This window comes from Sus scrofa, chromosome 7, assembly GCF_054392235.1.
Source record: "Sus scrofa isolate SSC_HxYL_T2T_F1_AM1 chromosome 7, Sscrofa_HxYL_maternal_Yorkshire_Landrace_v2.0, whole genome shotgun sequence".
In the NCBI taxonomy this organism is placed as follows: domain Eukaryota; kingdom Metazoa; phylum Chordata; class Mammalia; order Artiodactyla; family Suidae; genus Sus; species Sus scrofa.
Window position 1 is genome coordinate 63,368,802 of NC_139389.1, and position 21,558 is coordinate 63,390,359.

General features: G+C 49.0%; 1 protein-coding gene across 3 annotated transcripts; it reads right to left on the reverse strand.

The window, feature by feature from the left end:
- Nucleotides 1-1,308: 1,308 nt before the first annotated feature.
- RLBP1 (retinaldehyde binding protein 1) lies at nucleotides 1,309-16,956 on the reverse strand. Of its 3 annotated transcripts, none has more exons than XM_021098958.2 (8): nucleotides 16,887-16,956; nucleotides 13,665-13,757; nucleotides 13,313-13,441; nucleotides 11,131-11,335; nucleotides 8,023-8,201; nucleotides 4,420-4,578; nucleotides 2,628-2,738; nucleotides 1,309-2,308 (listed from the first exon to the last, which is right to left on the reverse strand). In XM_021098958.2, the coding sequence occupies exons 2-8, from the start codon at nucleotides 13,674-13,676 to the stop codon at nucleotides 2,150-2,152; spliced, it is 954 nt and encodes a 317-aa protein (XP_020954617.1). In that variant the 5' UTR covers nucleotides 13,677-13,757; nucleotides 16,887-16,956; the 3' UTR covers nucleotides 1,309-2,149. The 3 variants fall into 3 exon arrangements, 2 of the variants coding, with proteins under 2 accessions (XP_020954617.1, XP_084824717.1); XR_014810469.1 differs by having other exon boundaries at nucleotides 1,762-2,308; nucleotides 2,628-3,083; nucleotides 3,874-4,578; XM_084968591.1 differs by having other exon boundaries at nucleotides 1,762-2,308; nucleotides 13,665-13,753.
- Between the last annotated feature and the right edge of the window lie 4,602 nt (nucleotides 16,957-21,558).

Genomic DNA, 21,558 nt, shown 5'->3' on the forward strand with positions numbered 1-21,558 from the left:
TTCTTGCAAATGCAAGCCCCATTCTCTTATCACGCAACCCCTTGACAGCATGTTTGTGCCTTCTTAGCTCCAGATGTTCTGGGAGAGCTGAGAGAGAGGCTCCTGATCCCCCTTCAACCAGAGCAGCTCCACCCTTTGTAGGCTTAATACTAGAGTTCCATGTAAGGTTTGATTTGGAAAAGCTTCAGCTTCCCCCGCCACCCAGCATATGGAAGTTCCCAGGCTAGGGATCAAATCCGAGCCACAGCTGCGACCTACACCACAACTGTGACAATGCCAGATGCTTAACCCACTGTGCCAGGCCAGGGATCAAATCCACACCTTCATAGCAACCCAAGGCACTGCAGTCGGACCCTAAACCCACTGTGCCACAGCAGGAACTCCCTGGAAAAGTTTCCACTTTTACAGAGTTTGAAGAAGGGCTTGGGAGAAATCCTTACTGGTCAGCCACCCACAATAATTTGCTATGATTCCTCCTCCAGCTTTGAAATCCTATGTAAGTATCATTTATGACCATACATTATTGACTGTAAATGTTATAAAGAAGGTACTTGGGTGATGAGCATACACTGCAAAACCTAGAAATGAAAGAAAAGATATAAGAAATGCAGGAGTGCCCACGGTGGCTCGGCTATAACAAACCTGACTAGCACCCATGAGGACAAGGGTTTGATCAGTGGGTTAAGGATCTGGCATTGCCATGAACTGCGACATAGATCACAGATGCAGCTTGGATCTTGTGTTGCTGTGGCTGTGGTGTAGGCTGGCAGCTGCAGCTCTGATTGGACCCCTAGCCTGGGAACTTCCATATGCTGCAGGTGCAGCCCTAAAAGGACAAAAAAAGAGAGAGAAATGCTTATGTATATACAGTCACATATATGTGAACATGTACACAGCCACACTGGAAAACAGGAAAGAGAATTCAGTGGATCAGAGAAATTCCTAAAGGAGTGAAAGCACAGGGCACTGAATTGAACCCACAGCCAGGAAACCACCCAAAGTCCTGCCCCCAAAGGGAGATGTGTAGCATCAGGGGTGCTTCATGCCCAGGAGGCAAGAGCACAGAAGCCTTGGGATGATCACTGGGGTACTTCAGTGGGAGCAGCCAGGCCCATGGACCCTCACCGAATACCATGAGCCAGACAACAAGAACGTGGGTCTGCCTCTTGGAGGAAGGCCAGTGTAAGATCTTGGGAGGAGAATCTGTCAGCCCTTGAGCCCCAGGCCAGAGGAAGCCAGCCCTTTCCCCAGAGGGAACAGCATGACCCACACACACTCAAAAATCACCAGACACTTGTGGAAAACCAATACCATAGAAAGGAAAGAAAGCATTTATATTTGTCAAAATAGGCAGAACTTAAAAGTAGAAGTTCACTGCTGTAAAGTGCCTGAAACCAAAGACAAAGAGCCTTCACTGTGTAACTTCAGGACTTGCAGAGTGATCTCAGAAGATACCATCTGTAAACCTAAGTAAAACTGTTTGTTGAGGCCAGGGGTCTGGAGGAGAGAGTTTTGGTGGAGTGATCCCAGGGACAGAAGGAGAGGGACACCGCTGCCACCCTTGAAGGAGATCCAAGTTCCTAATCATCACTGCACACATCACAGGGCCCCTGACTGCAGGTGACCAGACCATCCCAAAATGGAGCCATTCAAGGCAGCTTTCACCCTGGAATTCCACGCGGAAAACCCTCACCTGCCTTCCGGCCACCAAGATTGTTATACTTGTCACATCTTTGACACTTATATAACTCCTCTTCATCATTTTTTTTTTTTGTATTTTTAGTGGGGGAGAGACTCTTCACCCAGCCTCCTTGCCTATTTTTACAGACCCTAAATGGCAAAGCTCTACGACAAAAGCATTGAGAACCTTGGTTAGAATCCTTGAAACTCAATCCCCGGACACAAGTCTCTGTCCCAAAGCTTCAGAGGCAGTAGGAATGTAACTGCCCTCAATTCTCGCTCAAGGGAATTCCCCTGCTTTATTATCCTCCAACTTGGGAAGAGGGCGACACCAGAGTTCACCCAAGCTTAGGGAGATTCAGGGAAAACCAGTCACCACCGGGCAGCCCTTTCTCCAGCCTTCTAGGTCCAGGACAGCCTTGGAGAGACCCAGGGGTGCTAACTACAGGTCAGATGGCACGAGACGTTCTCAGAAGGCTGTGTTTTCGGCTTGGGCCCGGGGACCAAAGAGCTGCTCGGCAACGACCTTGCCGTCGTACTTGGGCAGTGTGCCCCCAAAGTCAGAGGGCAGGATGTCCTCGTCAAACTCCTGGAAGAAGTCAGAGAGGTCTTCTCCGTGGACAAAGACCTACAGGGAAGCAGAGGAGATGGAGCTGAACAAGGGGGCTCCCTAAGGATGATGGTTGGGAGAAGAAGGACAGAAGGACAAAGGCATACAATGCCATCTCTGCCTGGTGACACCCTTTTCCACAGTCCTTGCTGTGCTGTCTGTGGGATCCACTTGGTTCAGGACCATGGCACAGAGTCTGAGGAGGGCTCAGGTGGGGTCCCCTCTGCCTCCACCCTCCTCCCTCTTATCCCCTAAGCTCTTTCTTGCTACAGCCCCATTCACCCACTCCCACACCAGATAATCACTGGGCACCTTCCCTGAGCGGCCACACACTCACCCTCTGGAGCAATTTGCTCTTTAAGAAGGGTTTGACCACGTTGTAGGTTGTGGTGAAGTACCATGGCTGGTGGATGAAGTGGATGGCTTTGAACCGAGCTGGGAAGGAATCCTGCAAAGACAGACAACACCCCACCACAAAGACTTCACAGGGTCTCACTCACGCCCCCACTTCCTCTCAGAGCCATGACACAGGACAGCGGTTGTCATTATCACACCGCTACCCTCCAAGGACCCAGCCCTGGGCCAGCAACTGGGGATCCCTGGCTTCGCTGTCGCTTCAAACTAGAAGAAGGAAGCCCCAGAGGTCACAGACCCCAGCCCTCTCCCTGCTGGTGCAGGAAACCTTGCAAGTAGGTGGAACAAAGAAATGAAACAGCTAGAAGTTCCTGTTGTGGCTGGGTGGTAGTGAGCCTAACTAGTGTCCATGGGGACACAGGTTTGATCCCTGGACTCGCTCAGTGGGTTAAGGATCCAGCGTTGCTGTGGGCTGTGATGTAGGCTGTGGACGCAGCTCAGATCCCATGTTGCTGTGGCTGTGGTGTAGGCTGGCAACTGCAGCTCCAATTCGATCCCTAGCCTGGGAACTTCCATATGCTGCAGGTGCAGCCTTAAAAAGACAAAAAAGAGGAGTTCCCGTCGTGGCGCAGTGGTTAACAAATCCGACTAGGAACCATGAGGTTGCGGGTTCGATCCCTGCCCTTGCTCAGTGGGTTAACGATCCGGCGTTGCCATGAGCTGTGGTGTAGGTCGCAGACGCGGCTCGGATCCTGCGTTGCTGTGGCTCTGGCGTAGGCCGGCGGCTACAGCTCCGATTCAACCCCTAGCCTGGGAATGTCCATATGCCGCGGGAGCGGCCCAAGAAATAGCAACAACAACAAAAAGACAAAAAAAAAAAAAAGAGAGAGAAGAAATGAAACAGTAACCTTGCTTGGTTTTTAGGTGACGAGTTTTTTCAAATCCACGTGCCTGCTGAGTGGACTGGAAACTATTATAGACCAGAGGGACGCTACTGTCATGCCTCAGTGTCTTTCAACACTGCCCATGACCCCCACCTCCCAGTCCTCCTTTCCAAGACAAAACAGGTTTTTTTTTTCCTTTTTAGGACCACACCTGCGGCATGTGGAAGTCCCCAGGCTAGGGGTCCCAGACTACACCCCAGCCACAGCAACACAGGATCTGAGCCACATCTGTGACCTACACCACAGCTCATGGCAATGCTGGATCCTTAACCCACTGAGCAAGGCCAGGGATCGAACACACATCCTCACACATACTAATTAGATTCACACTGAGCCACAACAGGAACTCCCCCAAACACATTTAAGATAAGCTCTAAGAAAGGGCTTCTGACACATTAGTATATAGGAGCGAGTTGTCTGGGGCAGCATTAGCAACATGTTTCTCAGGATAAACTCACGTTCACAGGGAGGCGAGGTGGCATGACATATGCTGACAGAGAATGGGATTCCAGGTCAGAAGAGGCAGGTTCAAGTCCCGCCGCTAGCACCTGATGGCTGTGTAACCTTGAGACGTCACTCATCTCTAAGCCTGGGTTTCCAGGTTTATACAATGAGGCAGGGAAACAGGGAGAGGTTGCTTTTGAGGAGTAAATGAATGTGAACACGTGGCAAAGTATCACTGGCCAAGAAGTGTTTGTGGGCGGGGCTGTGATTGTTATTGATCATTTTGGCATTAGGTGGTCATCTCCTCAGGTCCCTGCCAGCACCATTAAACCAGGAAACCAGACCCAGCCTCCCCACGTGTGAGAGGATCGGGTTCTGAGGCCTCACCTGGAGCATGTCCACCATCTTCCTGAGATCAGAAGCCCGGAGTCCAGCAGCTTGCTGCATGGTAAAGCCCTTGAAGTTCTCAATGATGCAAAAGCCATTAATTTGAGTTTCCTCATTCTCCAGTAGCTTCTCCAGGATGAAACAATATGCCTGTAAGATCTTGGGGACAGAGGAAACAGCATTTGCAGCAACATGGATGGAACTAGAGACTCTCATACTGAGTGAAGTAAGTCAGAAAGAGAAAGACAATTACCCTATGATAGCATTTATAACCGGAATCTGATATATGGCACAAATGAACCTTTCCACAGAAAAGAAAACCATAGACTTGGAGAACAGACTTGTGGTTGCCAAGGGGGAGAAGGAGGGAGTGGGACAGATTGGGAGCTTGGGGTTAATAGATGCAGACTATTGCCTTTGGAATGGATGAGCCATGAGATCCTGCTCTGTAGCACTGGGGACTATGTCTAGTCACTTATGATGGAGCAGGATAATGTGCAAAAATAGAATGTATACATGTATGTGTAACTGGGTCACCATGCTACACAGTAGAAAAAAAATAATGTATTGGGGAAATTTAAAAAAATTAAAAATTAAAAAAAAAACAACACACAAAAACAGTTCTCAGAGGTAATTTGTCACAGGCTTTGAGCTGGCACAGTCCACCTCTGTGAATGTATCCCAAGAAAATAATCTTCAATGTCAAATCCATGGGTAAAGGCCAGAATGGTCATCCCTGTACTCTTACAACAGTGGAACAACCTACATGCCCACCAACAAGGGACTGGGGAAATTATGGTATATTCATGCCATGGAGTATTCTGGAACAGTGATATATAAGACTAGTGTCCATTCATGGTATATCACTGTAGAGTATGATCCCATTTTATAAGAAAAAGGTGTGTGTGTGTGTGCACACGCGTATGTGTGCACATGCATGTGCAGGCATGCATGTCTGTTTCAAGGTTTCTAGAAAAAATAGGCTGGGAGGATGTCAGTGGTAGAAATCTCTGGGTGGATGGAGATCCTGTTGTGATGCAGTGGTTAATGAATCCTACTAGGAACCATGGGGTTGCAGGTTCGATCCCTGGCCTTGCTCAGTGGGTTAAGGATCCGGCGTTGCCGTGAGCTGTGGTGTAGGTTGCAGACATGGCTCAGATCCTGCATTGCTGTGGCTCTGTTGTAGGCCGGTGGCTACAGCTCCGATTAAACCCCTAGCCTGGGAATCACCATATGCTGAGGGAGCAGCCCAAGAAATGGCAAAAACACACACACACACACAAAAAAAAAAAAAAAAAAAAAGGAAAAGAAATCTCTGGGTGGTAGAACTGTGAATGATTTTAAATTTGTATTTCATATTTTCTAAAATGAGTATATATCACTTATACAATAAGAAAAATATTTGTAAGTCTCTTCCTTAATATATATATCTATGCCTCAGTCTGAGAGTCAGTATCTTACTCAGTGGAAAATACAAAAATCATCCCTAATAAGATCAGGAACAAGATAAGGATGTCCAGTTTCCCTATCACCATTCATCTGTATGTTGGAAGTATTAGCCAATGTGATCAAGTTTGTTTGTTTGTTTGTTTGTTTTAAAAGGCCTAAGAACTAGAAAAGAAAAAGAAAAACAATTTCCTCTATTTACAGATAATATGATAGTATATTTGGAAAATCCAAGAGAGTCAACTATACAACTAACATGAATAACCAAAGAATTCACTAAAATACCAGGATACAAAATTAACATACAAAACCAATAATCTTCATTGATACAAAATAACCAATTAGAAGATGGCAAAGAGGAGTTCCCGTCGTGGCGCAGTGGTTAACGAATCCGACTAGGAACCATGAGGTTGCGGGTTCGGTCCCTGCCCTTGCTCAGTGGGTTAACGATCCGGTGTTGCCGTGAGCTGTGCTGGAGGTTGCAGATGCGGCTTGGATCCCGCGTTGCTGTGGCTCTGGCGTAGGCCAGTGGCTACAGCTCTGATTCAACCCCTAGCCTGGGAACCTCCATATGCCGCGGGAGCAGCCCAAGAAATAGCAACAACAACAACAAAAAAGACAAAAGACAAAAAAAAAAAAAAAGAGAGAGGACTCAAATCAATAAAATTAGACATGAAAAAAAAAAAAAAAAGATGGCAAAGAAAGCCCCACTTAGGGAGTACCCGTCATGGCGCAGTGGAAACGAATCCGACTAGGAACCATGAGGTTGTGGGTTCAATCCCTGGCCTCCATCAGTGGGTTAAGGATCTGGCATTGCCATGAGCTGTGGTGTAGGTTGCAGATGCGGCTGTGATTCCGTGTTGCTGTGGCTGTGGTGTAGGCTGGCAGCTGCAGCTCCAATTAGACCCCTAGCCTGGGAACTTATATATGCCACAGGTGAGGCCCTCCAAAGACAAAAAATAGAAAGCCCCACTTATAACAATAAAATAAATACTGAAGACAAATTTAATGAGAAACGTGCATACTGTTTGAAAACTTTAAAACACTCCTAAAAGCTCCAAATGTAAAAGGGAAGATATCCCTTGTTCGTGGATGTGGTACCACTGGTCATGGATGTTGCATATTCATAAACATGCAGATTCTCCCCAAGATTGTTATTTACATTCATGTTATCCCAATAAAAACTCTTAACATTTTTCCTGGAGCTAAACAAGTTAATTCTAAAGCTCATATGGGAAAGCAGAGATGCAAGAATAGCTGGAAAGCCCTGAAAAAGAGGAGCCTTAAGGACAGAACTAACCCCAACAGATATTAAACATTCTATACCATTTTTATCATTAAAACAGGGTGGTATTGGAGCATGAATATACAGATTGATGGCACAGAATAGAAAATCCAGAAATAGACCCAAGTACATATGAAAATGCAAAATATGATAAATATGGCCTCTTAAGTCATCGGGGAAAAAAAAGATGGACTTTTAAATAAATGCCATGGCGACAACGAGACAGCATTTTCTAAAATGAGTTTGTACCTTTTTTTTTTTTCTAAGGCTTGGTGGCATATGCCAAAGTTCCCCCAAGACAAACCCTAATTCCCCCTCTAGAACAGCTCTCTCAAGGGCTTGACAAGTGAAAGAAAAAAAATATATATATATACATATATATGTGTGTGTGTATATATATACACGTATATATATATACATATATATGTGTGTGTGTATATATATATACGTGTATATATATGCACACAAAGAACTCAGGCTGCTAAATAGGTTGGAACCTATGTTTTCCAGAATCTCTCCCCAGCCCACAGTCCACAAAGCCCTGTTCTGTGTCACTCTCAGCTTTCAGCATTTGCCAGGGCTGATCACAGCACATGGCCCACAGCTGTCTCTTCCACTTGGCAGGAAAGCAGGAGGCAGCCAGGTATTGGCCAGTGGGCCCTGCCTACAAAGCTGCTGGGTTTTCCAGCTGTCACAGCCCATCCTAAAACTTCTCCTCCTGCCTGGAAAGGGCTTGGTGCCATGGGCTACTGGCCATTCCCCTACAAATCTCAGCTCCTGAGGGGCCAGGAACGAAGGTCCCATAGAGGCCAGGTTTACCGAAGGGAACCCAGCCCAGGGGATGGGAGGGAGCCAGGCGACCCCCCACTGACCTCATCAAAAGTGATTTCTTCGGCATCCCAGTTCTCAATATTGAAGAGCATGACCACTCGGCCATACTTGTCCCGAGTGGAAAGGACCCCAGGGTAGCCAGCCTCAACAGTGCAGCGGATGGCCTCCAGGGACAGGCTGTCAAAGAGCTCTGGGTACTGCAGCCGGAAGTTCACATAGCCTGGCAGACGGAGAGCAGAGGAGGCCCCTTAGGGAGCCGGCCCAACATGGGGTAGCACTTGGTCCAGAGACCCAGGCTCCTGCCTAGCTCTTCCACACGCCTGTTGTGTGTAGCTGGGCAGGATACTCAACCTTTCTGTGCTCTGGGTTTCCTGTCCAAAGAACAGAAGGATAGGAGTTCCCGTCGTGGCTCAGCGGGTTAAGAACCCAACTCATATCCATGAGGACTCCCAGTTCTCAATACCAAACACCTTTATTCGTCTGATCAGTACTAATTACAGCTGTGCTGCTTCTCCTGTCTTTACCAATCTAACCACGACCAATGACATGAAAAATCATCGTTGTATTTCAACTACAAGAACCCTAATGACCAATATCCGAAAATCACACCCATTAATAAAAACCATCAACAGATTCGATCCCTGGCCTTGCTCAGTGGGTTAAGGATGCAGCTTTGCTGTGAGCTGCAGTATAGGTCACCAATGTGGCTCGGATCCCAAGTTGCTGTGGCTGTGGTATATGCCAGCAGCTGCAGCCTGATTCAGCCCCTAGCCTGGGAACTTCCATATGCTGCAGGTGTGGCCTTAAAAAAAAAATAGAAGGATAACCCGGGCCTATCTCACCAAATTGCCATGATCATCAAACGAGATTCCAACTGCCATTTGTAAACTGTAGACATGAGGTGTAATCCGAAATCTGAGGACGATTCTTCCCTGTCACTTTTCTCTTTCCCAGAGTGGGAGGCACAGGCTTTTGTCAGTTAACCCTGGGCCCAGGGTTAGCTGAGCCAGGGTGGAGAAGAGACTCCCAGATAAAATCCCAATCCCAAGCAGGACAAGCCCTGTCTTTTTTTTTTTTGTCTTTTTGTCTTTTTGCCATTTCTTGGGCCACTCCCATGGCACATGGAGGTTCCCAGGCTAGGGGTCCAATCGGAGCTGTAGCCACCAGCCTACGCCACAGCCACAGCAACGCGGGATCTGAGCCTCGTCTGCGACCTACACCACAGCTCACGGCAACGCCGGATCCTTAACCCACTGAGCAAGGCCAGGGATCGAACCCACAACCTCATGGTTCCTAGTTGGATTCGTTAACCACTGCGCCACGACAGGAACTCCAGGACAGGCCCTTTCTGATTCCAGTGGCACTTCTACTACCCAACCCTGATCCATCCCGAATCGGGTCTCTGCCTCTCCATGGTTGTCTCCACCACCAAACCCTGGAGGCACCAGGCCCAGAGGAGGTGTGTGGGGAGCATTTGCCTAGGAAATGCCACTGGCCTCTTCACTGTTCCTCCAACATCCTGGACACTCTAGCCTTTGTCCTTGCCTCTGTGCTATATGGCCTCTCCCCAGGCATCTCATTTCCGTTTTTCTTTAAAAGTCCCCTTTGCAGTGGCACCTTTCTAGCCAACTTTACCTAAAACATCTTTATCTCAATCCTTTATATCTGCCTCCTTTATTTTTCTCATTATCTCTTCTTACTACCTCTACCATTAGAACAGAAGGCCCACAAGGGTAGGCAGTCCTTGTCTGCTTTATTCTCTGTGGCATCCTTTGGCCTAAAACAGCGGTTGGCACAGCACAGCAGTGAAATAACATCTGCAAGAAAGAGGAGGTCCCTGGTGGCTCACTTCAGGAGTTCCCAGCATTGTCTCTTCTGTGGCTAGGGTCACTGCTGGGGTGCAGATTTGATCTCTGACCCCGGAACTTCGCATGCTGCTGTGGGTGTGGCAAAAAAAAAATTTTGCGGGAGTTCCCACTGGGGCTCCTCCATAACAAACCTGACTGGTATCCATGAGGATGTGGGTTCGATCCCTGGCATCACTCAGTGGGTCATGGATCCGGCACTGCCATGAGCTATAGTGTAGGTCAGAGACGAGGCTCGGATCTGGTGTTGCTGTGGCTGTGGTGTAGGCCAGCAGCAGCAGCTCCAATTTGACCAACTAGCCTGGGAACTTCCATATGCCATGCGTGTGGCCCTAAAAAGACAAAAAAAAAAAAAAATGTGGAAGGAAGGAAGAAGAATGAGAATCATTAAGTTGCAGAGACACCCCTTCTCTCCACCAGCATCAAGAACTTGATCTCCTGGGAATTCCCATCGTGACTCAGTGGTTAACGAATCCGACTAGGAACCATGAGGTTGCGGGTTCGGTCCCTGCCCTTGCTCAGTGGGTTAACGATCCGGCGTTGCCGTGAGCTGTGGTGTAGGTTGCAGACGCGGCTCGGATCCTGCGTTGCTGTGCCTCTGGCGTAGGCCGGTGGCTACAGCTCCGATTCAACCCCTAGCCTGGGAACGTCCATATGCTGAGAGTACGGCCCTAGAAAAAGACAAAAAGACAAAAAAAGAAAAAAAAAAAAAAAAAAGGAACTTGATCTCCCTAGGACATTTGTCTTCATCCAGTGGGCATGGCCAGGACAGTTTTATCCTCAGGGCTCACTGCCAGGACTGGCCCCATCTTCAGTTCCACTCTGCAGGAGGTTTGGGTACCTGCTGAGAGGCCCATACCCACCTCCCCCGAAGTGCTCCAGAGCCAAAGCCTAGGCTGGGCAGATGGGGAGAGGAGAACAGGGCTTGGAGAGGAAATGCCCCCATCTTGGACACCCAGTTTAGGTGACTCGATTCTACTCATTGAGACTGGCAGAAGCGAGTGAAGCATATCTCTAGGAACCTGGTCCTACCAGGCTCATTCATTGTATCAGAGCTGGAAGGGATCCTGAAGCTCTTTAGTTCACACACCCATTTTACAGATCAGGGTAAGGAGGCTCAGGGAGAGTAACTTGAACCGGGCAGGGAATGAGAGGGAAGTGGAGGGGTCAGTGTCCTCGGTGCCTGAACGAGGGTCAACACCATCCTCATGACCTCTTCCCCGACCCCCTCCCACCCCAGCCCCCACAACCTTCCCAGGGCCTTCCCTTCTGTGCAGTCCTCACCTCTGAGCAGCTCGTAGGCTCTCCCCACGTGGAACTTGCGCGCGCGGATGAAGCGCAGGAAGAAGGCGCTGTCCTTTCCCTGCACCCTCTCGGCCACAGCCACGGCCAGCTCCTGCCCCGAGGCTGCCTCCGCTTGCACCAGCTCCTGCAGTTCCCGCACCACCTCCTCCCTGGTCTCCTCCCTCTCATTCAGCTCGTCCTTGGCCTGGAACAGGGGTGGGGTGCAAGCCCGACGTCAGGTAGGCACCGGGGCGAGGGGCTTCTCGTGGAGCCGGGTGGGCTGAAGGGCAGAGGACGCGGCAGCCGGGGCCGTCGCTCTGCCCACAAAGGCAGCATCTGGGCAGGGAGTACCTCGGACTGCTAGTTTTATTTGGAGAAAATTAGAGGGAACTGCTCGTCCTGAGCTTGTTTGCAGGAGATAAAGATCTAAATGTTTCCAATGGTGAAAGCCTACATTGACGGGAACCCTAATTTACCACACTGCTAAGTCCTTTAGATACATTATGCTTTTAAATCTTTGCAGCAAATCATCACAGTAAGGTCGTATTCTTATTCCCATTTCTCAGGGTGAGCAGACTCAGGCTAGCAGAGGTCAAGATTTTTGATTATTTATTTATTTATTTATTTGCTTTTTAGGGCAGCACCCAGCATATGGAAGTTCCCAGGCTAAGGGTAGAGAGGGAGCTGCAGCTGCCAGCCTACACTACAGCCACAGCCATGTGGGCATGTCTGCATCCTACAAAACAGCTCGGCAACACCAGATCCTTAACCCGCTAAGCGAGGCCAGGGATTGAATGCATCTTCGTGGATACTAGTCGGGTTCATAACCTGCTAAACCATGATGGGAACTCCTGAGGCTGGACTGTTAATTGCTTCACTCTGCTGCCTCTCAGGCTCATTTTGGAGCCTTTCAAAAGCAAAGATACCAGGCAGCTGCCATCTGCCTCACATTTCTCTGCTTGGCTGAACCTGGAGAACTCCTCAGCATGCCAGGGACAGTCCTCTGGATGGCATGAGTGGGGGGAAGGCAGGTCTGGGGGAGCATTCCCTTGAGATGCCCAGAGAACAGAGATGCAAGCCAGGAGCGCAGGCCCAGCTGAACCCCAAGAGAGCTCTGCCACCCTCCACACAGCACAGTCTGATAATCTCTGAGCTGCTCAATCTTCGTTCAAAAGTATTGAAGGCGAGACCCAGAGAGGGGGAATTCCCATTGTGGCTTAGCAGTAACAAGCCCGACCAATGTCCACGAGGATGCAGATTCGTTCCCTGGTCTCACTCAGTGGGTTAGGGACCTGGTGTTGCCATGAGCTATGGTATAGGTTGCAGATGGGGCTTGGATCCCCAGTTGCTGTGGCTGTGGCATAGGCCAGCAGCTGCAGCTCCAGTTTGACCCCTAGCCTAGGAACTTCAATATGCCCCAGGTATGTCCTAAAAAGAAAAAAAGGAAAAAAGAAAATGGACCCAGAGAGGGATAGCAGTTTTCTGAACACAGCAAGTTGGAAGTTGGTCTGATATTAGAACTCAGGGAGTTCCCGTCGTGGCACAGTGGTTAACGAATCCAAATAGGAACCATGAGGTTGCGAGTTCCATCCCTGGTCTTGTGGGTTCCATCCCTGGCCTCACTTAGTGGCTTAAGGATCTGGTGTTGCCGTGAGCTGTGGTGTAGGTCACAGATTCAGCTCGGATCTAGCGTTGCTGTGGCTCCCGCATAGGCCAGCAGCTAAAGCTCTGATTCGACGCCTAGCCTTGGAGCCTCCATATGCCACGGTAGCAGACCCAGAAAAGGCAAACACACACGCGCGCGCACACACACACACACACACACAAGAACTCAGGCTTTTTCCTAGCCAGTGGGGGCAGCAGTTGGATCCCTATTCTCCAAGGCCACCTGCCAGCCAATGCTCCTCCCATGTGAGAGTAGGATGATCCTGGTCCTGGCATTGATTTCAGGGGGCCCTGTAGGTGCTGTAGACTTGAAGTAGGCAAGCCTGGACATCTAGTCAGCCCAGTTGTTTCCATAGCCTTGACCTTCAGAGATGCCCCTAGAATGAGCCAGTCCTTTAGATCCAGGATGACCCGGAGAGCGAGTGCTGGACCCTTTCTTCAGGAAAAGGGATGCTTTTAACATTCCCCTTTGGTGCCTCCCTACCCTGTCCCTCCCCTCACCCTGGGGCCACCTCACCTTCTGCAAGGTGTGGCGGGGCAGCTGGCTGCACTGGCCAAAGACAGGCCCGTGGTCTTTGGTTGTAAGCCGCTCCAGCTGGGCACGGAGCTCCTGTTCCTCTTCAGGGACCATGCGGAATGTGCCCGCCTGGGCAGAGGGAAGTCAGGAAAAGACAGGAAGAGGCCACCATCAGCCTGAGCAAGCCACTCAAATGGGTCTGATGCTTTTGCCCAAGGTCACCGTTGAGCTTTTGCCTTTTGGGTAGAGTCAGGGACCACAGAGAGGCAGACCAGATGGTGAAGGAAGAGGAGGGAGAAGGGGAAAGAGGGAGGGTGGGTGGAGGGGAGCCCCAAGGCGCAGGGGTACTCACCCCCTCTGACATGCTGCCTCTGGGAGACTCGGAGGGTTCAGATAAAGAAAGACTCCACTTCTTCTGTCCTGGCCTGTCCAGGCAGTTGCCTTCCTAGGAGAAGACATTGGGGCTGCAGTGATACAGAGAAACTGTTCCATTATTCTTTCAGAACAATGGACCTCAATTTTTTTTTTTTTTTTTTTTTTTTTTTTTTTAGGACCGAACCAGCGGCATATGGAAGTTCCCAGGCTAGGGGCTGAATTGCGGCTACAGCTGCCAGCCTACACCACAGCCACAGCAACGCAGGAACCAAGCCACGTCTGCATCCTACACCACAGCTCACGGCAATGCTGGCTCTTTAACCCACTGAGCGAGGCCAGGGATCGAACCTGTAACGTCATGGTTCCTAGTCAGATTGTTTCTGCTGCGCCACAACAGGAACTCTGGGAATCTGCATTTTAAAGAGGCACTTTCAGAGGCTCTGAAAAAGGTGATTCTTGGGCTCTACTTTGGGAGGTACTCCTTTGAGAAGGAATATACACAAAAATACCCCAAACCTCAGTTCCCAAGATGAGCTGGCCCAGCCAGGGGAAGCCTAAGCTTGGCCTCTATTCTCAGTTACATGCTCCCTGCAGGATAAGGCAATCCCTCCTCCTATGTGTGGTCCTCCTTTTCCAGCCCAACAGAGCACCTCAGAAACTTCCCAGCCTAGTTAGCAGATGTCCATGTTCCCTACTCTCCGGAGGGGGATGCTAGTTACACAGTCATAACTGAGGATGTATTCGGTGCCTCGTGATGCCCTGTGTTCAATCCCTCGTCTCAGGGTCAGCATTATTATTCCCATTTTCCATAGAAGGAAACAGACCCCGGAGAATAGTGACTTTCCCAAGGTCACACAGCCAGAAATAGCCAGGGATCAGGACTCAAGCCCAAGCTGGGACTTCCTGTCAGCACCAAGAGGCAGCTTGTTGTAGCAAAAGGCAGACCTGGGTGAACATTCTGTCTTTTTCAATGGCAAGCTATGAGATTTAACCTGAATCTTGGTTTACCTCTGTAAGAGGGAGATGCAAGCTTATGAAGATCTGATTAAACAATGTATGCAGAATCAGGGCTTGGCTCCCAGAACAGATTTCATCCGTTGCCCACCTGACAACCCACGGGGTATTTTTGGAGACAGTGCTTCTGTTTGCAGAGTTTCTCCTCGCCCATCTAAATGTCCCCAGACCCTTCACCACCTGCTCTTGCCTCTGACCAGGTACCGATTGGTCAGTTCCATCACCTGTTCACTGCTGATAAGCGGCAGAGGGAGGACTTGAACCTGTGTCTGCCTAACACCAAGACTTGCTTTGACCCCGAGAGCCAAGACATCTCCAGGCAAACTCCCTAGGAGAGCTGATGTCATAGGAAACTCTTGAGGGTCAGAGAGACCCAGGTTTCAGTCAGGGTTTGTCACTTACCATACCACCTGTATGACCTTAGGCAAAGTAATGAACCTTTTTGAGCCTCAGTGTCCTCATCCGCAAATTGGGGATAATAACCATAGTGACTGAAGAGAATGGTAATGAGGAGCACAGAATTTCTGTGGGGTCCCTAGCACAGTGTTTTGCTCCAAAATATAGTTCCTTATCTCTTTCTCTTTTTTTTGGTCTTTTTGCCATTTCTTGGGCCCCTCCCACAGCATATGGAGTTTCCCAGGCTAGGGGTCTAATCGGAGCTGTAGCTGCCAGCCTATGCCAGAGCCACAGCAACGCAGGATCCGAGCCATGTATGCGACCTACACCACAGCTCACGGCAACGCCGGATCCTTAACCCACTGAGCAAGGGCAGGGACCGAACCCGCAACCTCATGGTTCCTAGTTGGATTGGTTAACCACTGCACCACGACGGGAACTGCCCTTATCTCTTTCTTAGCATCACATTGATCATTACCGCAACCTGCACAGAGATACTTAGAGATCTCAGCAAATCTCCCATTTCTTGCCTCTCCCACGCCACTGGGAGGCTGTCACCCACCCACAGGAGCCAAATCTAAGTCACCTTTCTGGCGGATAGACTTCCAAATATGCAGGCATTGATACAAGACAGACTGAAATGCTGCTGTGCTCTCACATGGGTTTTGCTGGAACAGAAATGGAGCTGCTGATAGAACACCCTGAGCAAGGAGTTCAGACAGGAGACCCTCCCCAGCCAGTTAAGCAGATCCTCAGGACAAGAGCTTAGATCTTAGAAATAGAGGGTTAAAATCAGTATAGCAACTCTTTTGAAAAATACGCTCAATCAGAGTTCCTGCTGTGGTGCAACGGGATGGGCAGCATCCTGGGAGCCCTGGGATGCAGGGTCACTCCCTGGCCTGGCACAGTGGGTTAAGGATCCTGCCATTGCCACGGCTGCAGCTTAGGTCACGACTGAAGCTCAGATCTGATTCCTGGCCTGGGAACTCTGTATGCTGTGGGGCAGCCAAAAAAAAATATGCTTAACCTATTAATTTTGATTTTTTTTTATTGCCACTCCTGCAGTATATGGAAGTTCCTGGCCAGGGATTGAATCCAAGCCACAGCTGCAGAAGTGCTAGATCCTTTAAACCACTGTACCAGGCCAGGAATCGAACCTGCACCTCCACAGCCACCCCAGCTGCTGCAGTCTGATTCTTAACCTACCATGCCACAGTGGGAACTCAATATTTAAAATATTGATTTACAAGCTATAAATATAGTGAAAAAATACCCACCCCTCAGTCCATGCCTGTTCCCTGCCATCTAGGGTTGCCAGATAAAATACAGAATGCCAATTACATGTGAATTTCAGATGAACAAACTTTTTTTTCTTTTTCTGTCTTTCTTTCGTTCTTTCTTTTTTGTTTGTTTGGCCATTCCATAGCATGCAGAAGTTCCCAAGCCAGGGATTGAACCTGTGCCACAGCATTAACCTGAGCCAAAGCAGTGACAGCACCAGATCCTTCACCTGCTGAGCCAGACAGGAATGCCAACAGAATTTTTTTGACGTGTAAGTATGTGCCGTACAATATTTGGGACATACTTATACTAAAAAGTATTTGTTGTTCATCTGAAATTCACATTGAACTGGATTGCCTAGATTTTTATTTGCTGAATCGGTCATCAGGTTGGTCTGGCTCTACCTGGAGAATAGCCAGTTGGTTTCAGTTTTTCAGGCAGCCCCCCAGCAACCCCTCACCCCGGTCCTAGGCTCCCTGGCCCAGCCGGGCCCCTGCTACTGACTTACCTGCCAAGGCAGCAGCTCCTCCTTGGGGCACCTGGTGCCCGTGTCCTCCAGGAGCCTGGAGGTTGCCTCTGCCGGGGGCGTGGTCCAGTCAGCAGGCTGGGATTAGAGTGTCACAAGGAACTTCTCACAGCCCACAGTTTCCGTTAAATCGGGCTAACAGGGAGGCCCAGATGGGGGCAAGTGACGCACTGGGGGGAGAGGGGATCAGCTTGGGCCCGGCTAGAGCCACCTCAAAGCCCTCCTTTGTGTGTGTCTGCTCTGGAGTTCCTGCTCAGCCATGTGGAAGCCGGGTGGTGGGGATGGGATCTGGGTCAGTCCTATTCTGTTCTCCCCATCCTCGCTCTCATCACAAGTGGGGGTTTGAGAAAGCACACCCCACAGTAAGACATGCACGAGACAGAGGGAAACTTTTAAGTATGATTGCAGATGGAATGGCAATGGCCTTGGCCAATCCAAGCCTGTCATCTTCTCCCCCAGTCCAGCAGGGTAGGGCCAATGAGGGGGGCTAGTTGGGAAATGCAGCTGATTAAGGACAAGACAGGCTGACCCACTTATAGGCAATGGGGATTGAGAAGAGCCTGCTTGGGAACCAGACTGCCTCTTTTGTTTTTTTTTCCTTAGGGCTGCACTTGCGGCATATGGAAGTTCCAGGCTAGGGGTCAAATCAGAGCTACAGCTGCTGGCCTACACCACAGCCACAGAAACACAGGATCCAAGCCACATCTGCGAACTACAGCACAGCTCACAGCAATGCCGGATCCTTAACCCACTGAGCGAGACCAGGGATCAAACTCTCATTCTCATGGATACTAGTCAAGTTTGTTACCGTTACTGCTGAGCCACAATGAGAACTCCTGCTCACTAATTTTTTGGGGGGGTGGGGGGTGGGCCATGCCCACAGTACATGGAAGCTCCCAGGCCAAGGATCAAACCCATGCCACAGCAGTGACCCGAGCTGCTGCAGCAACAATGCCTGACACCCAACCCACTGCACCGCAAGGGAACTCCCAGATTGCCCACTTTTAAATCCTAGCTCCAGCACCGTCTCACTGTGAGAAGGGACCTCACCACTCAGTGACTCAGTTTCCTCCTCCAAGAAGTGGGATAATTAGAGGATAGGCTCATGGCTTTAGTGAGGATGAGACGGCAACCCAGGGCTTGGCTCATGCCTCATACACAGTACGTGTAAATGCGAAGTAAATGTTGGCAGTTACTCCAAATACAGGAACAACAAGCATCTGGGTGGAGGGGACTCATATTATTCAACCCTTTTTACAGCAAGAAGCTCCTCCTGCGGCCCCTCAGCGGGTGGCTTCCCAGACTCTGTTTTGGCATTCAGAGCATGGGGCATGGTGATGCCTTCCAAATAGTAACATTCTGCAGTTCCCGGTGTGGCTCAATGAAAACCAACCTAGCTGGTATCCATGAGGCTGTGGGTTCAAGACCTGGCCTCACTCAGTGGATTAAGGATCCAGTGTTGCCATGAGCTGTGGTGTAGGTTTGCAGATGTGACTCAAATCCCACATTGCTATGTCTGTGGTGTAGGCCGGCAACTGCAGCTCCAATTGGGCCCCTGGCCTGGAAACTTCCATATGCCTGGAAACTTCCATAATCCTAAAAAGCAAAAAAATAAAAAATAAAAATGAATAAATAAACATTCTCTCTCTACGATTCCAAGGGCAGAGAGCTCCCTGTTTCCACTACTGGACAATCCTCCCTGTGTCTTGTTTGTTTATTTGTTTTTCTTTAGGGCCACACCCACAGCCTGCCAAAGTGCCTGGGCCATGAATTGAACCTGCATCACAGCAGCAACCCAAAGCTGAAGCGTGACAACACTGGATCCTTAACCTACTGAGCCACAAAGGAACTCCAGTCCTTCCTGTTTTATTTTTTATTTATTTATTTATTTTTAAAAACTTTTTAGGCCTACACCCTTGGCATATGGAGGGTGCCAGGCTAGGGGTTGAATCAGAGCTGCGGGTTCCAGTCTACACCACAGCCACAGCGACTCAGGATCTGAGCCACGTCTGTGGTCTACACCACAGCTCATGGCAATGCCAGATCCTTAACCCACTGAGCGAGGCCAGGAATTGAACCCTCATCCTCATGGATACTAGTCGGGTTTGTTACCTCTGAGCCACACACAAGGGAAACTCCAGTCCTCCCTGTTTTCACGCTCATCCCTGGTCTGAGCCCCAAGCAGTCTTCTGTCACTTTCAGTCCCTGATTTGCTTAAAAGAGGATCCCAGGGCAGGGTCAAGCTCCTATGCACAGGACATTCTCCAGCTTCCATCCCCAGAGATACTTTTTGGTTTTCCTCAGAAATAGTTTTTGTTAAATTGGGTTGTGATGGTTCGTTGTACAACTATAATATAATAAAGAAATTATATGTAATGGAGTTCCTGTCGTGGCTTATTGGTTAATGAATCCGACTAGGAACCATGAGGTTGTGGGTTCGATCCCTGACCTCGCTCAGTGGGTTAAGGATCCGGCGTTGCTGTGGGCTGTGGTGTAGGTCGCAGACGCGCTTCAGATCTGGCGTGGCTGTGGCTCTGGCATAGGCTGGTGGCTACAGCTCCAATTAGACCCCTTGCCTGGGAACCTCCATGTGCCGTGGGTGCAACCCTAGAAAAGACAGAAAGGCAAAAAAAAAAAAAATTATATATAAAAAAGAAATAGTTTTTCTTTTTCAATCCATCCCTACTTGGATTTGTTTGGGATTCTTTTTCTTCCTGTGCCCTCTGTAGACACCCTTGGGCTGGTAAGAGTGCCCCTGGGACCAGCATCTAACCCCACTGGCCTCTCTGGACACCCTCCTCTAGAGCAGCCATGCTGCCTGGGCCTTGGATCTTGGATCTTGGGGTGCCACTGAATAACCTCCAGTCCTTTGCTTCCAACAGCCTCTTCCCCTGGCTCGCTCTGTGGCTGCTGACTGGCTCTTGGGCTGTTACTCTCCCACATCCTCCCTGGGAACTAGGAAATCCCCCATCTCTATCATTCTGCTTCCTGGCCATGCTGTCCAACAATAGAAGCCATTGCTGCATGTACCTTTTCAGCACTTGAAATGTGTCAGTGAGACCAAAGGACTGAATAGTAAATTTCATGTAATTTTATTTTATTTTTTCTTTTGCTTTTGCTTTTTAGGGCCGCACCCTCGGCATATGGACATTCCCAGGCTAGGGATCCAATTGGAGCTGCAGCTGTCAGCCACAGCCATAGCCACAGCAACTTGGAATCCAAGGTGCATCTGCAACCTATACCATGGCTCAGGGCAACGCCGGATCCTTAACCCACTGAGCGAGGCAAGGGATCAAACCCATGTCCTCATGCATACTAGTCAGGTTCGTTACCACTGAACCACAATAGGAACTCCAATCTTATTTAATTTTAAATTTAAATTTGAAAATGGATACTAGATTCAGTTACTGGGAAAACTTTGAGTATGTTTGGAAGGACCGCAGTGTGTTATTCTACTTTTCAACTGTAAATTTTGTGATCAAGTATTTCTGATAAAAATTTAGAGTATGAAGTAGGAGGTGCTGTAAGTATAAAACACTAGAGTTTAGAGATGTAGGGCAAAGAATAGAATGTAACATTTTTCACATTAACAATTTTTATATAGCTTAATGTTCTGAAATGATAATGTTTTGTATATATTGAGTTAAGAATAGAGTTTAATTCACCTGTTTCTTTTCACCATTTTTGATGTGGTTATTAGAAACATTTTTTTTTTGTCATTTTGTCTTTTTTAGGGCCTCACCCATGGCATATGGAGGTTCCCAGGCTAGGGGTCTAATTGGAGCTGTAGCCACTGGCCTACGCCACAGCCACAGCAACACCAGATCCGAGCTGCGTCTTCAACCTACACCACAGCCCATGGCAACAATGGATCCTTAACCCACTGAGCAAGGCCAGGGATCGAACGCACAACCTCATGGTTCCTAGTCAGATTCGTTTCTGCTGCGCCATGACGGGAACTCTTGGTTACTAGAAACATTTTAATTTTCTTCATTTCTTTTTATTTTTCTTTTGGCCATGCCCATGGCATGGATTGAACCCATGCTGCAGCAGTGACCTGAGCCACAGCAGTGACAATGCCAAATCTTTAACCTGCTGAGCCACCAGGGAACTCTTTTTAAAATTTTTCTAATTATAATTAAATTTTAATTGGCTCCCATCATATTTCTAATGAGCAGTGCTAATTTAAACCTTGTCACCCCTCAAAGTATGGCCTGTAGACTAGGAGCTTTAGCCTCAAATTGGAGCTTGTTAGAAATGCACCACCTTGGAGTTCCCATCATGGCTCATTGGTAATGATCCCAGATAGTATCCATGAGGACGCAGGTTTGATTCCTGGCCTCACTCAGTGGATTAAGGATCCAACGTTGCCATGAACTGTGGTGAGGGTTGCAGATGTGGCTTGGATCCCGCCTTGCTGTGGCTGTGGTGTAGGCTGGCAGCTGCAGCTCTGATTCAAGCCCTAGCCTGGGAATTTCCATATGCCACAGGTGCAGCCATAAAGACAAAAAGAAAAAAGAAAACCAATGAAATGCAGCATCTCAGGCTCTTCCCCAGATAGGCTAAGTCAGAATTGCATTTTAGCAAGAATCCCAGTGCACTGGAGAGTTTTCAGCCTCTCTTTCTCCTGCCTGTGCCCAGCCCAGTGACTGAC

Bases quoted from the DNA above. Each gene is read 5' to 3' on its own strand.
- RLBP1 (XM_021098958.2), bottom strand. The intron at 8,202-11,130 runs GTGAGGACTGCA...TCCGTCTGCCAG, and splicing joins AGCCTACGAGCTGCTCAGAG to GCTATGTGAACTTCCGGCTG. The intron at 2,739-4,419 runs GTGAGGCCTCAG...CTGTCTTTGCAG, and splicing joins AGATGGTGGACATGCTCCAG to GATTCCTTCCCAGCTCGGTT.